Raw genomic sequence first — 15,458 nt, forward strand, 5'->3', positions numbered from 1 at the left:
GGACTAGAACGTGCATAAAAGGGCGCGTTCTAATGAACCTCGTAGGAAAAAAACTCTGCCCCCATTAAGTTTTTTAGGACGATTAGGAGAAATCGAGCTGGGCCATCCCCATTTTCGTAATCTACTCACAGAACTATTTTCCATGAGGTTTCTATACCACAGTTTCGCGCTTGGAAATAAGGATTCGTGCGAGGAAACTTGCAAGGATCACCTGAAAAGCTGCAATAATCCTAGAGAGCAAAAGAAGCAGAAACTCAAATGTTGTTGTTCTGAGTCTATACAGCTGCCTTTTATACAGTCGACGCAGGTCGTGTTGTATCGGTGTGGCGCTGTTATAGAAAAAGTATAGCTTTCTCAGAAACTGTAAAATAGACGCCTAGTGAATGGAACAATGTGCCCATGAAATGCATGAAATTGATATTTCTCAATCCGCAGAACTATTCCGCACACAACTCTTTATTTGTAAGAAGTGGAAAAAGATATGTATTTTTACTTGTCAAAGCCGCACCATGATGTAGCCATTTAAAAATATACAGTATCTTCAGTAAAAGCACCACAAAGACGGAATTCTTCCTCCTCAACTGACGCGAATAGCCGTTGAGGAACTACTCTGCTGTTTGCTGTTGGACGTGGCACACTCCATCTGATTGTGTATTGCTTCCTGGAAGATGTGACTTATGGCGTCTAAAAAATGAAGTGAAGTAGCTTTTACAACCAATTCAGGACTTTGAACGCAGCAACCATGATGGAGGTCCTTAGCGAAATGATCTCAAACTAAGTCCGACGGTGTTTTTTTTTTTTCAAAAGATTCTGATCGAGTACTATTTAAGGTGCAAGAATTTAAAACGTTATCTGCAAAGCGTTACGTTAGAAAAGAAAAGGAAAATGCGACATTTTCATCCATTCTATGTTTTTCATGGAAATCATTTGGAAGCAGCAGAAGCAATTTGGAAAACTATTTGAAAGAAGCATCTCTATCCCCTCAAAAGTTTCTGGATTTCAAGAAGCTTAACCCAGAGTGCGCATTATCCGGATGACAGTATCTCTTGGTTACAAAATATCCAGATAAAATGAAGACAAAAACAATCTTATTAAAATGTATTACTAACAAAGTGAGACTACGAGTGTCATATGGTCATATGGTGACGCCAATTATCCTATTTTGACAAACCTTGTTGGATCAGGTAAACGGCCGTTGGTCACATCTTGTCTTTCTAGCATTCTTCGCACGGAATTTCCGAGAGGACCGTTGGAAGCACCTTAAAGGTCGTTTTTGTCAAAAACTAGAACACGTTCGTGCGAAAACGGTGGCGATAACTAACCAAAAATAGGAACGCCACGAGAAATTACATTGCAGTCAATAGCTTCTCTAAAAGAAAATCAAAAAAATACATTTTAAAAACGAGTAAGAGAACCCAAGCTGACAATTCTACCATATAAGGAAGAAAAAAAGTATGCAGAAGTACAGAAAATTACCTTTTGGATTTGGCATCTTCTACAAGAGCAACTATAAATTTGTACAAAATTTCAGCACTAGGTTGTTCTATCACAGAATCATTAGTCTGAATACTAGCAGCGTTGAGCTGGCGATAGTTGAGTGTATACAATTCAACAGTGGTTAAAATATGAAGTATTCTTCAAACCTCTTGAATGGTAAGCTTATTAAACAAACTGGAATATTGGATAAGAAGAAGTTCAGCTGATTTAAGCTGTTTTAATGCCTCCACATAGTCATCCCTACAAAATATCTGGTGAGGATAACTGTCACAGTGGTCAACTAATATCTAAAATTATGTGTTATATAGATGCGTTTATCTGGTCTTTTCAGTGATAAAAGAATGAATAATAAAAGGAGTGTTTCAGAGAATCTCACCTTAGCCCACTTCTGTTAGCGCGATGCACAACTCTAGCTAGATACTCTCCATTCAACAAATTCCCTATACATCTGGCTGCAAATGAACTCTGTTGTGTTTACCAAAAATTGAATGAAAATGAAAAGAATGAAGAAAAAACCTTTTTCAACAACTTGCACAACTGCAGAGGAGAAGATAACTGGTTTCAACAAATCCACCATTTGATGCACAGTAGCGTTTTCCAGAAAAGACAAAATCTGTGAAAAATACGGTGGATCTTCGGCGGATGAGAAAACAAGGAAACTGATTTCTGCCCACTTCTTCTGCAATTTTTGATTCATTGAATAAGCGAGCCTGATTTATCACAGGTATAGGCATCGCCTCATTCCAGCATTTAACCCAGGTATTGTCCGGAAGTTGCATACGCTCCGACATACACTCTGAAGTAACATATTAATATCGTACAGTAATAAAATGCACACTGCAAAGCCACGGACGTTCCTCTTCGATCCAATCCTTCGGTGAGTGCCATCTGATGAAATCCTCCAAACAACATTTGGGATTAGCTGCCTAAAAGGAGAAGACGGATTTTGAATACAAAAATACACATAGGTGCTAATTCAATACCTTAAACGCCTGCATATCACTGCAGAGCACGTCCAGTTGGGCTTGAACTCTTGCATCTCCATCATCCAGCGATGACAGATATTGTGCATACTCTTCGACCATATCTTCAGTCATAGGACTGCGATCCTGAGCATTCCACATTTCGTAACATATTTTTTAGAACGAAAGTAGTGGATTTTCTCAAAAGTTCACCTGGGTAATTGGAACATAAAGTAAAGTGTCGCTGTGTTTTAGCAATCGCATTTCTCCAAACGGTTGGAGGCGACCAGACGGTTCCATTGTCTATAAATACCGTGTTCTTTTGGTAGAAAAGATAAAAAACATTATGTAAAAAAATCCACGTACTGCTTGCACATTGCCATTTCCCTTCCGGCCAGATCTCTTACTTTCACTATCGGATAAATCATCATCTGACTGATTTGAATGTGCATCGAAGAAATCATCTGGAATTTCTATTTTCCATAACAATTCTCCAGGTTCTTCATTTTTCGCACTATCAAGATTCCTTCTTAGATATCTACAAAGACTAAGGGAAATACCCCTTTTATGAGAAAGAACTGCAACGCTTTAAAAACTAGGCACATGGTCATGAGGAGAAGGGCCTACAAAGAATGGAAAAAAATCCTCTTCACAGGAAAAGTCAATCCTAAAACACACAGACACGAGAACGAGTTTGATTATGAAAGATCAGAGAGCAGCTAAGCTGAACCTCATTTGAGGAAAATTTTGTCAAAAGCACTCATCGATTCGACGGCATTTTTTCGAAAGAACATCTTATAACTGTGAAAGCCACATATTATCAGAACAATGTCCAAAGAACGAAAATGAAAAGTCGATAGTCGGAAATGACGAAATTTAAAATATATTCTTCTTCCTCTTCAACTAGTGATATAACATTTTGCCACTGAAAGAAGAAAGAAGGAGAAATATAAGGTTCTACACACCTGCACCAAAATCCTTCGTACTGTCATACAATTCATGACGCTTTCTTTTAGCAGCGATACAACATTGAAGCATCTCGATTTTCTGCTGCAGAAGGCAATGCGACAGATTTGGTACCGTAACCTCACTCATACTAAAAGCACCTTTCTTTTCTTAGTAATTTTCACTCACAAAGAAAGTAGAGATGGAGCTTACCCTGGAAAATCTTTGGTGCCGTCATAGTAAGTTCGAAGTCTTTTTACAAACTCATACCAGATCTGAGCAAAGGCATACAGACCAAAAACTTGATCCAAACATCCGTTGGTGAAAGCCAAAGCAAAGCGATGTGTCAACGAATCCTGCGGTGTCCATTTGTTTTGTCGAAGAATCGCCTGATTAGTGATTTTTTTATTCATATGTCACTGCTAACCTCTCTCAATTAGACTCGTAGCAGCATTTACAGTATTCATACAAGAACAATATTCTTTTGCACTTCTTGGCATTATTCGCGATATTCGACATAAACGAAATGGGGGACTCTTTGACACCAGAAGGACATGCTACCTAGTGAGCAGTTCCCCTCAAAAACAACGGTAATCTCAGCTGGTAATGACCCACCTACAGCTAGAATCTGATTCTATATTGTAAATGTACTGCAAGAATTGAAAGGGCGGTGATAGCACGAACTTGGATAAATAAGCCCAATAAAAAGCTACGTTTTCAACAGGCCAAGATTCAAGGACAGTCGAACATGAGCAAGAACTTGGATAGTTTGTTTTGGTCGATATTACATCACTGTCCCCGCTATTACATAAAAACATCGAGATTTGTGCTGACGCACCATGGCTCACAGGGTGCTGCATTCCAACACTGAGTTTGAAACTCACATTTATATCCAAATAGTTGCTTTCACTTGTTTGGTTGAAATGTGAGTCAACGTTTCTTGATTCTTGGTAAGTTTGGAGAAGAGGTTCCTTAAGCAGTCAAACAAATAGATGAGTTCTTTAAAAAAACTTGCTATACGACAGATCAAAAACTAACTCACAGGACTGTTTCTTACTGCACAACCTGGAGTGCTCAACAGCGAGTGACTAGGAGTGACAGCCTCGTCACTGTCATCATCATTGTCTTCCACATTAAATATTTTATCCATACATCGCTTGATAATTGACTGAAAAAGACATGATACACCTAATGAATGGAGCAACGATAATGAAAAGGAAAATAGCACTTCCAGAAAAACCAGTCCCACTTTTGGAATTGGCATCAATACTTCGTCGAGAGATAATCCACCAGGATTAGTAATGGAGAAATTTGAGACGCCGGCGATTCTCACACTTTGAATTCCACCGTCAGTTAGCTGTCCAAATGGTTCTTAAAGCATTTATTTCAGACTGAACTCATGGAATTAGAGTGACAAACTAACTTGGAGTAGTTTTCAATCCAAGAAGCGAAAAGGCCGTTTGTGAAGCTTCCTTTGATTCAGTGAGATCAATTATACGCGATAGAGCATAATCTGAAGGAAAAACACATAAGGAAATATTTAAAATTAAAGTAGGCAACTCCCTCACTCAACAGTCCTTCCGTGAATTGAAACTGAACTGATGCTGCCCAATTAAATGCGCTAAGAAGATCGAGATCGCTTTGGTACTGAAAATGAATGGTATATCTACAGTCGCACTATCCGATTAATAATCCGCAACTGCATAAATCTTCCCTCATTTTCATTGATCATCTCCTCCCTCATATTCGGCCAAGAAGCAATTAGATTAAACTCGCTGAAAAATGAACTAACTAAGAAAAGTGAAGAGATGGCATGGCACATCAGCGACCCATCTAAAGGGAATGCCTCTTTTAATTTTTTGAATTTTAAGTTCCAGTACACACGAAGCTTTACAACGTTCATACTTCAACGAAAAGCTCAAATTTTAAGGCGTGATCACTCCATGCGTATGCATGAAATATTGTGAAAATCGATGGAAATCCGTTTTTAAGAACCTTCGCGTCTAAGTACTGAAGATATAAAATCTAGACTGCCAGTTTTGTATCATATCCTTACTGTATCACTAGTGTGACATATGATAAAAAACCAGCTCATTTCTTACATTCTTTTGGTAAAGAGTGGAGAAATCAGCTTTACCCACTTACGGAACGAGTTTTCAGCGCCGACACTTTCTTTTTTCAAGGAAAAAGTGAGATTCTCTAAGAAAAAAGCACATCTCTTTCCGCAGCAAAAATCTTTTGGAAAGTCCTCAAACAATCCGGTGTAGTAATTTTAATTCTTTTTGTAATAATTTTTAAATATTTCGCACAGCAATAGTAATTTCGAAAGATTTTTCCTCTGCAAATTCACGGCGATTCTCTTGGATCGCTGAGTGCGCTAATACGACTACAGAAGACATCTACAAAATAACCTTATAGGTTCATCATGGCTTCCAAATGGTAATGTGTAGCATTCAAGGATTTCACATGATTCATCAGCAAATTTTGATGAGGTCGACGGGAACTTAAAGGTAATAGTAAACTTGAAATACAAACATATTCGAAAGGCAAAAAGACATTACCTTTATATTGTAATCAAATTGTACAGATATACGTATGTCTTCAGCATCAAGAAGCAGGATAGGACATTTCTAAACGTATCTAGGAAACAGGGATACCAGAAATCCCAGGAAAGGGAACGTACGACGTGTTCTTTGAAGAGATCAAGCAAACCACTCAAGTGTTTGTGTCGTGTTTGTGCGCGACGAAGATGTGAGCTCTGAAGAAGGCTCTTCACATACACCAGGAAGAATTATAGAATTGTAAGGAAAACTCACTTCATAATGGGTAACTACTGACTTATTGCAAGAAGTTCCAAAGAAAAGTTGTCTATCAATGTGGCCAAATTGGATAAACATTGGAACTTCACTGGAATTAAGGTAAATTCACACGAAAGCGTGAAAATGGTAAGAAAAACAGAAGAACTTACATACCAGTTAACGCTATGCTGAGCAGCGCGAAATGCGCTGATAACAAGATTCTTTTGATCTTCTGTCATGATGGCGTCATCTATTTGATCAGCTGGGGATATAACGATGAATTCGGAAACACCGAACTAAAAGTGGTAGTGAATTACGCACCAAGTTACAATGATCGAAGTCCTCTCTTTGGGAACTTCTATGCAATTAATTACGTATTAGGTCTTTTAAAATCCAAATTTCTGTGGAGAAAAATATCTGTAGTTCGACACTGAACTACTAACTACTAACTACAACTCCCAACAGTATTTATCCGCCTTCTACTCTAATCGGACCTCAGATATATGGTAGAATAAGATGACGAAATGTTTAAATTTGTTTCTTTCTTGGAGGTAAATTGTGAAATCTTTCTTTTCATCAGTCGTTACAACCGGTCAGCGACGTAGAACACAGTTTTTATCCCGCTGATTCAAGCCGCTGAAATGACCACTTTCCCTTATAGCGGCCTGTGACGGCCTTAGGCGAGAGGAAGATAAAATTGAGAGCCTGGGATTTGTTCCTGATGTGGCAGCCAGGCTTTCCGACCATGAAAGGATAAAGCATAAAGTCACTGGTGTCTCAATCCAGTTGGGATGCCCCAACGCGTTTCACTGCACTTCGTAATCGTTGAGTTTTTGGAACGTGCGTTGGCCTATACAGAGACTTGCGGAGGCCATGAACCGATGATCAAGTCAGTGTTTTTGTCCTCCCAGACAAGTCTGGTACCAATTTATGGAGCCCGGAGGAATGAAAGGTTTAGGTTGCACTAGGGCAGTTCCGAACTCTCGACCGTGTGGCTACAATGGACTTCTAATCGACTGCACCACACTCGCCCTTTCACTCATACTGACCTTAAACCCGCAGTAATGCTTGTTCAATTGTTTCTGTTTGTCGCTAAGTGAGCGCGTAGACGATTCAGCGCAGGTTTGTAATGTAGTTGCAGGAAGAAAGCTGGTAAACAATTAGTGACGTCAAGCCGATGAACTAACTTTCAACCAATTTAACGCTCGCCTGCAGATCCTTGCAAACAGCTTACTTGTAGGGACCTCTACTGATAATATACACCACCTGTACTGATAATATACAAATACTAATATAGCAAATAGAATACTCTGAAGGACTTCTTCGCGAAGTACGTGTCAAACCGAACAACTAACAATGAAGAAATCAATAATACCATGGTTGTTATATTGCTGTGGTAAATGAAATCCTTCTCCATATCAATAATGTCAGCACAGAATGCTGACAAATGGCCATCGCTTTCAGAACAAGGAATTTCTTCGATGACATCGCTTGGCTGGAAAAGAAATCCACTTTCTATTTGTATTGAACAATGATTCGTGGCTCATCCTCAGAAAAAAAATTATAAAAAAATCTATAACAAAAAAAATTGGATAGTTCGAATTCTCACCAAATCTGGAAAGTAGTATGCAGCCTTCAATTTGTTCGAATTACCAAAATTCAAAGATGAAGACTTCGACTGCCATTGACAAATTTTTAGTGCACCCTGAAGTGTTGAAGATATGACATAAGCACAAACTAGCCGAAATACCGTACCTACCACCATTTCAAGGGATTCCGTCCTCTGTCCAGAACTCCTACCAGTTATTTGAAATATTTAAGCAATGCTGCCAAGCTATGTCAAATATTCAAGCTAACCGCAGTCGACCTCAAAAATTCTTTGCCCGCATGACTGTCACAAAACACACACTTTCGCTGCTTTTCGCATATTCCCTATTCACTCTATCCTGCCCCAATTGGAAGCGCATTGCCGTCGGCCGGGAAAGAAATTTCAGAACAGACAGTACATGAGTGGAATTTCTAATCAGAAAAGTTCTTAAACGATGACTTCAAGCAAAAGCTGAACTCCCCGTGATTACTTCTAGAAAAAAAAAACTACTTAGAATACGACTTGCCTTTGGATATTTCTTTCGTGGTCTTGCACCAATAAGTCCCCATTCCTGTACTAGAGCCTCGATGGCTACAACAAAACGTTCGAATTCCGTAATAACGGTGAAGTCATCGATTTCAAACACCTCTTCCTCCTCAACTTCTTTTTCCATTCTTTTCTGGAAGAACGCTTGGTCAGGTTGTGTTTCACGACATCAGTCACAACATAAAACGACACAATCGAACGAACCTCAATGTTACTCGGATTTTTAGTTATGGCTTGGTTATACCCCTAGTTTGTTACGGTTAGATAAGCTTATCTAACTCTGTTACTATACTACACCATTGTGGACGGCGTAAACAACCAAACGAGTCAAAAAATCGCGACCTTTCGTTAAGCGATACCGGATGCGTGGTCTTTTCAAAATGTAAGCATTCCACTTGACATCGCTGTAGTAACGGCTTAAGAATCCCATGATGTGAGAGACGCGAGCACGTTCACAAGGACGAAGAAAAAGAGAAAATGAGATTCCTAATTTGAACTGAGATATTTACATATACTACAATGTCATTTTGAATATCATCTTTTATTTCAAAAGGACTGATTTCTGTCACTCTGAAAGTTTGAGACATAACATTCGTCTTCGAATCTTTGCCGATCGATTTCCACGGAACGGGGTCAGCAAAATATGTCACGATCACAAATCTGTTCCATTTACTTTTTTCATGATTCCAATAGTGTTGTGAATAAAAGCGGAAACAATGTGCTGTGTCGTGCGCTAATCACATCACAACTTCTAAGTAAACAATCAAAAGGGTATTTGTGGGTTTATCTCCCAGGGCGATACGTCCCTCACTTCTAATTCCCCAAAATTATCTTCTGGAAAGTGATTCGCGAAACTCGAACGCTCAGACGGTTCAGGCCAGAACAGACCGGAACCGAAGTGTGCCCGCCCACTTCCTGGAAGAACAGCTGTGAGTGCTGTCGTGGCCTCGGCTGCTGACAGAATGAATGCATGTGCGCGACGAAATTAACAATATTTAAACGGAAAAGTATGTCGTAAGCGAATTCACGATGGTCTCAAGTCTCAAAGAAAAAAAGAAGATCCGTGCGCTACGCTTGGACAGGCGAGGATTACGAATTTGCACGTATCAACGTTCTCCAGCGCCAATGTTTTCCTCCGCTAAGCTGAGCATCAAAACAATTCAAACTGTTCCATACGTTCCATTAATCCATTAAGATTACTTCAAACTTATCCAAAACATATCCTTAAACAATATCAAATCTAAATCACCAATAAAAAATCCTTCAATCTCATGACGGATTGTCCCATACTTTTCTTTCCAAGGTCGTCAACATTTTTAATTCACAGCAACCTCAGCGCTAGGCCAAGACAATCAACAATCTATCACATCATTTGGACGAATACTTACTGACTGTTCTGTTGACTATATTGTTAATTGTAATATCTTTATTGTTGAATGGAAAATAAAAATATCGGATAAGTAAGGAAGGCAAGCTCATTTACAGGGCCAACCTAATAGTTTTCGATTGTGCAAGCTCATTCAGGCAGTCTTAGCGTAAGCGGCTTTCAAACTCAAAGGGCTCGCAGTAATCCCCTAATGCTGTACTTAAGCATACAATTTTCAAATGTCCATTCCGTAGAGAAAAAATAAGCGAACGAGTTCGAATGTACTTGCTAATTCAAAGCGCAATTTGGAAGTAAATAGTATGATATGAAGTGAAAACAAACGAGCAGTGGTCATAATTGTTATCATTTAAGGAAAAATACGACAATACCAATCTCTTTGATAACGAACAAAGTTCAAGGAACCCATGTATAGAAAATGACAAAATGAAAAATTCGAAAAATAAATAACGAGATGCAAACTAAACTGGTCCATCGTTCGTCGGTAATTTGGTTTTTTGATACTCCTCATAACTAACTGAAACCCAATTTCAGGATTCTAAACTATAACAGACTTTCTCTTCTTGGATTTTAACCAAGAAAATCAGGAGGAATAGTAGCCGAACAGAAACCACGACGCGCTCTATTACTGAAATTTGCGCACGCGACGTGTATCTATGCGGCGCCCGGACATATTCCTCCCATGAACTTCAGCGACAGTCCATCACTGTACGTTCTAGTGGTTTTCTTCTTCCTTTAGTATTTTTATGCCGTTGTTTTTCTTCAATTAGTGGTCCACATATCTCTTGTTGTATAGTGCTTATTTTGTATTGAAATGGATCTAATTTGTTCGCTTTTTCAAACAAATTTTCTTTTTTGCTTTTTCGAACGTATCTTTTTCTTTCTTTTCTTTCTTCTCTCATTGGTAATCCGCATATCTTTGTGGTTGTTTGGCGTTTGTTTTCTTTGGAACGAATTTATTATCTTCCCTTCCGTCTTTTTTTTTAATTTTCGCTATTTTATTAGCTAAGAACGTGTCGTGGTTGTATGATCACTGTCGTCTGGTTTTATTTTTACAGTATTGTGATTTATCACGATTACAAATTAATTTAGATGGCAACCAAGGCAATTAAATTCACGTACAACAATGCTGCCGTGAATTGGATGCGTAAATTCGCATGGAATCATTTTTGGGGAGGTCTGTGGTGTTTTTTCTTCCTTATTTTCTTGTTCGCATCACTGCAACGTGTCTATGTGATGGGTTTATGAGGTGCATTAAGTTATAACTTTTGCACTCGAATGCATTCATGTTCCCTTTAATGAGTTTTTTTATAGTCATTTCTCTTCATTGTGATTTTCTACAACTAATGGTTCTTCTTATCAGCAACAGTGATTTATAACTTGATTGTATGCAGGACGCGAGTACGGGCTACTTTTCCATGACACATACTTCGAGCCAGCTCCAGAGGTGACAGAAGCTCTTCGTCGTCTTAATTTGAAGGAACCCCATCTCTTTGATCAAAGAAAGGTAATGTACCTTTATTTCATTCGTAGTAATGTTTTATCGTTTCAATTTTAAGATGCGTCTTTCACATGCTCACACTCTTGCTCTCCATGGGGAACGACTACCGAAGAATCAATGGACCAAGTGGGAAGAAGTTAGTAATTTCATAATTTTCACACATACGTAACTCGTTTTTTTTTTTATTTCTATAAATAATTGCAGTTTTATCAGCTTATTTCTAAGGTGTTGTGTGAGCCATTAGTGAATTTCTCTTTCACTAGAATAGTTGTACAATATATTCGCTATGTTATCATTATAAGGCAAATTTCCCACTGTTTTAGGAGACATGGTATCTGAAACCTTATCTCGATGAAATTGAAGCTGAGAAGAAAGCTCGAGCTGAAACAACCGGTCTCATTCCTCCATATGAGATGAAGCAAGGAGAAGGGCACTAAAGATATTGTTTTGTTGCTGTAATTGACTAGGATTGTAATAGCTATGTCAAATAAAATTTAGATATATATCCATCTTTTCTTTAATTGGTTAGCAGGAGCCTTTATTTACTTTCTACTCTGGCGGTGATAGTGAGCGTATTAAAAACCCATCTGTTGAATCACTGTTGCGAATAAATAAGTAGCTCAGGGCGGTTTTGAAATCCATGTCGAAATCTCCTCATCCTTCTAGCTGGGCAAGAGATTCTGACGAAGAAGACCGTGTAGAAGCTATTATCAGGTGTGGGCATAAAGCATACATAAATAGAATAGGCCATGCTTGAACGAGTTTTGATTTTTGAAATCTTTGTAGTTTGAAAACGATAAGGCTGGCCAATTAATCTCTATTGCCAAAGTTTCAATCATAACTGTATTTGCATAAATATCAGGAAAACCGGTTGTTGGGATCAACACATTGCTGTGGTTGATTGTAAAGGCGACAAAGGTGACTGGAGAGAGTGTCAGACCCAGGTTACTCCTTGCATTACTTATTCTTGGTCCATTTAATTTGCGCCGAACTGCTTATTTTTGAAGGTGCAAGAATTCAAAAAGTGTATAGAAAAGAGCCGGCAACCAGCAAAAGAAAACGAAGAGAAGAAGTGAAGTTCTATTGCCACGGAGTGAATCTTCGTAGTTGTATTTCCTGTACCTCATACACATATGTAAAAGTGAGGTATATCTAATTCGACTAATTTTGAATCAATCTCTCTAAAATCTTTTTTTAAAGTTTGATGTTCACTTGCGTTTTGTGCTGGATTGCTGCATCGGAACTACATATGCAATGCTTAGTAAGGATTGCATACTTCCAGGTTGTCATGTTTTTATCAGATGCCTTTGGAGAACTCGTTATTGATGATGAGGACATTGTCAACGACAGTATAAAATTCTGCACACCTGACCTATACTCAGCTAACATTCATAGTAGCGGTTGGTTTCTCAGCCTACCATCGACAAAGAAAAGAAAGAGGGATGAAGAAAGGTACTTCAGAATAGTTTCTCTAGAAAACTGGTAAAATTAGTTTTATGGTAGCTCTACTTCCAGAGAAAATGTAGATCAAAGAGCGGCTTATTACTACCACAGAGGACAATACGTCGAAGCTTTTGAGGTTTTCGAATCCTTTTTGTTTACTTCTTTTTAAATGTACTCATGTGTGTTACATCTTTTTAAGGAATACGAGTCACTATTGCACGATTTTGAGCACAATCGTACCCACTCTGTTGCAGTGATCGATTCTCTGATTCGTTGTGCGTTAAAAGTTAGTGCATCTTGCTAGACATTCCATGATAGTTGATAGATGACACTTGATGAAATCTTCCTTTCAATTAGCAACTACAGTCCCTGTAGGGGGGATGACGTCACCCACTAACAATTTTTGCGCAATGTAGGGTGTACAGTTCATTGATGGCTGGAATTCTAAGTCGGGTTTGGGCCCCCATTCAAATTCAGATTGTAGCATCCTTGGAAAGGGAATCTTCGTAAACTGCTCCGGAAGCAAATCTCGCTACAAGGTTCGTACCTAAGGGATTGTCGAAAGTAGATGTGCAGGCCAAACATCAAGCAAGATAGTAAATTGGGTGGAAAGGTAACGAGGGAAAGAAAATTGTACCAAGAATTTTCTATGTAGGACGGTGGTGAAAGGAAGAAAATTGTTCCAAGAATTTTCCTTGTAGAACGGAGATTCCTTCACACACATTACTTCTTATCCATATCGAATTTCTGTTCAAGTGTTTTGAAATAAATGCTGTTTACCAAAAGGTAACTTCAGATTCCTTCATTTTCCGATGAAAAACTGTTATCATATCTTCGAGAATATGAACGGAATGCTCTCGATGCTGACGACCAACTGCAATACTTCAATGCTCAGAAAGATGTCTACAGTCGGATTGGTGGCGAAGAAGCTGAGCGCAAGTTCATCGATGCAGTATCTATTCTGTGTGCCACTGTTGATTTACCCGAGCACTGGCTTGCATTTGGATCCAAAAAAGAGATCACGGTATGTTGCTCACAGCTCGAGAAAAGACTGGGCGCTACGGTCATTTTATTAGCCTCTGAATACCCTTCATTTTAAGGTAGGAGAAAACTTCCAAGTTGGTTACTACGTGCGAGCTATTATGCTTCTCGAACGCCATTTAAAACAAGCACACGGTTTCGTCATTGATACTATACGTAAGAAGTTAGCCACTCTGAACGACAAACTGATGTCGATGGGTTATTCAAGCGACAAAGTAAGTTTTAGATGCAACGTAGGTAATATAAGTATGTTACCACGCTGCAAAATTTGGTTCAGATTCATGAAGCTAGGCGGAGAATGGGTGTTGATATAGTTTCTAATGAAGATGGGCTAGAAACAAGCGAAGAATTACAGCGTCCTGTTCATGAATATAGAACAAAACAAATCGCTTTCAAGACGGCAGAGGATTGCGAAAAGATAGTAGCCGATTTCAAGCATAAATTTAGGTGGATGTTCAGTGGATGTGTATTGTAAATTTGGCGGAGAACTACTTTTTATTGCAAATTGTTAACTGTTAATTCTATCCCTAATATTGTTCTCTTTTAATTGTTATCATTGTTAGGAGTTATCTAGAGTTATCGTTGTTGAAATAAAGCCCTAGTTTTTTTTTGCGACGGAAGAGGTGATGTCGGAGAAAAGACGAACGAGAGCTAGCAAAAGGCATTATTTTCCCAAGTAGGAACTCATCAGATGAAAAACAGAAAAAAGTCACAAATGAGAAGAATAATGAGAACAGCTTTTACGATATTCTCAAATTTCGAGATAACGGACTACATGACCAGTTTGGATGTGAAATCTATCTGAAGGTATAGTCGGCTCAAAACAATATGAAGTACGGTGTAGATGCATAAGCTCTGCACTCAAAGTTGCGCACTTGAAGTAGCCACTGCGACAGCGAAGTGGAACCGTTACTCTTCTCTGGAGTCCAACTGCAGCGAGGGAGTCTCCTGACTCGACCGCAACCCACAACGCCACTATGTCACTTCGAAGACAGTTGTCTATGCAATTGCGTCGAGTTTCAGGTCGTTCTGACCCGGACGCACTGTTATATAGAATCGACTAAGCTCGAACTGAAAGGGAACAATCATAAAGCAACTGCTGCAAAGATGGTGCTGTACCGCGATGTTTCCATAGACAAAAGAGCAAGGCAGTGTTTTTCCATTGAAAAACACGACAAGTCAAACACAGCAAATATAGTCGGGTCAAAACGACATGAATCACAAGTGTAGCTGCGGTGCATTAGCGTATGCACTCGAAACGGCGCGATGGAGGCAGCAGTTGGATCCGTGGTGGGACCGTCGCAAACTGCGGTGAAGGATGGTGCCAGAAAGAGTTCCACCATGCTCACAGCCGCTACGCCCCATCGAAGCGCCTCGAAAGGAGCCGTGTACGCAATTGCATGCGTGCTTCATGTCGTTTTGACCCCATTATGGCTGGTTTTTCCTGTATGCAAATGAAACCGACGTGCAATCGTGCAACACTTTCGTTTTCGGGCTCACATTCTCTCATGCATTTCTGGCTGGAGTCGACTGTACATACATGCAGTTAAGGGCATCACCCCACGAATCTGAGGTGGTACGGATTTCAGGTGGAGTATTCGTATAGGGGATAGTAGATTATGGAGAGGGATGATTCCGTTCCTTTCTGCCTAATTGCCATAAAAAACGGTCCGGAAGATACGGCGCGTGCACAGGGCTGGCGCGCTCCAATCGAACTCCTTGTAGAAAATAGCGCGCCGGAACGCCCGAAGCC

At 39.4% G+C, this 15,458-nt stretch overlaps 3 protein-coding genes across 6 annotated transcripts; 2 read left to right on the top strand and 1 right to left on the bottom strand.

Annotated features, from left to right (window-relative positions):
* Positions 1-522: 522 nt before the first annotated feature.
* RB195_015856 (uncharacterized protein) lies at positions 523-8,463 on the bottom strand (the record flags this gene model as incomplete). 2 transcript variants are annotated; one of them, XM_013450430.2, is made up of 28 exons in its annotated part: positions 523-661; positions 1,172-1,259; positions 1,323-1,369; positions 1,477-1,562; positions 1,644-1,737; positions 1,874-1,949; positions 2,014-2,110; positions 2,172-2,293; positions 2,351-2,423; positions 2,481-2,606; positions 2,673-2,762; positions 2,826-2,923; positions 3,425-3,555; positions 3,618-3,793; positions 4,289-4,375; positions 4,447-4,572; positions 4,654-4,775; positions 4,828-4,917; positions 4,973-5,051; positions 5,083-5,179; positions 5,816-5,907; positions 5,966-6,034; positions 6,088-6,162; positions 6,221-6,311; positions 6,377-6,498; positions 7,578-7,697; positions 7,812-7,907; positions 8,317-8,463. In XM_013450430.2, the coding sequence occupies 28 exons, from the start codon at positions 8,461-8,463 to the stop codon at positions 523-525; spliced, it is 2,856 nt and encodes a 951-aa protein (XP_013305884.2). The 2 variants fall into 2 exon arrangements, with proteins under 2 accessions (XP_013305884.2, XP_064062649.1); XM_064206768.1 differs by lacking the exon at positions 5,083-5,179 and having other exon boundaries at positions 606-684; positions 4,973-5,070; positions 8,281-8,463.
* A 1,711-nt stretch (positions 8,464-10,174) lies between these two features.
* On the top strand, positions 10,175-11,658 carry RB195_015857 (uncharacterized protein; the record flags this gene model as incomplete). Of its 2 annotated transcripts, XM_064206770.1 has the most annotated exons (6): positions 10,175-10,204; positions 10,273-10,428; positions 10,813-10,897; positions 11,115-11,227; positions 11,280-11,357; positions 11,545-11,658. In XM_064206770.1, the coding sequence occupies 6 exons, from the start codon at positions 10,175-10,177 to the stop codon at positions 11,656-11,658; spliced, it is 576 nt and encodes a 191-aa protein (XP_064062650.1). The 2 variants fall into 2 exon arrangements, with proteins under 2 accessions (XP_064062650.1, XP_064062651.1); XM_064206769.1 differs by lacking the exons at positions 10,175-10,204; positions 10,273-10,428.
* A 203-nt stretch (positions 11,659-11,861) lies between these two features.
* RB195_015858 (uncharacterized protein) lies at positions 11,862-14,180 on the top strand (the record flags this gene model as incomplete). Of its 2 annotated transcripts, XM_064206772.1 has the most annotated exons (10): positions 11,862-11,935; positions 12,084-12,165; positions 12,229-12,247; positions 12,316-12,362; positions 12,504-12,673; positions 12,737-12,800; positions 12,864-12,950; positions 13,461-13,688; positions 13,765-13,920; positions 13,983-14,180. In XM_064206772.1, the coding sequence occupies 10 exons, from the start codon at positions 11,862-11,864 to the stop codon at positions 14,178-14,180; spliced, it is 1,125 nt and encodes a 374-aa protein (XP_064062652.1). The 2 variants fall into 2 exon arrangements, with proteins under 2 accessions (XP_064062652.1, XP_064062653.1); XM_064206771.1 differs by lacking the exons at positions 12,229-12,247; positions 12,316-12,362.
* Positions 14,181-15,458: the final 1,278 nt, after the last annotated feature.

Source organism: Necator americanus, chromosome V, assembly GCF_031761385.1.
Source record: "Necator americanus strain Aroian chromosome V, whole genome shotgun sequence".
NCBI lineage: Eukaryota > Metazoa > Nematoda > Chromadorea > Rhabditida > Ancylostomatidae > Necator > Necator americanus.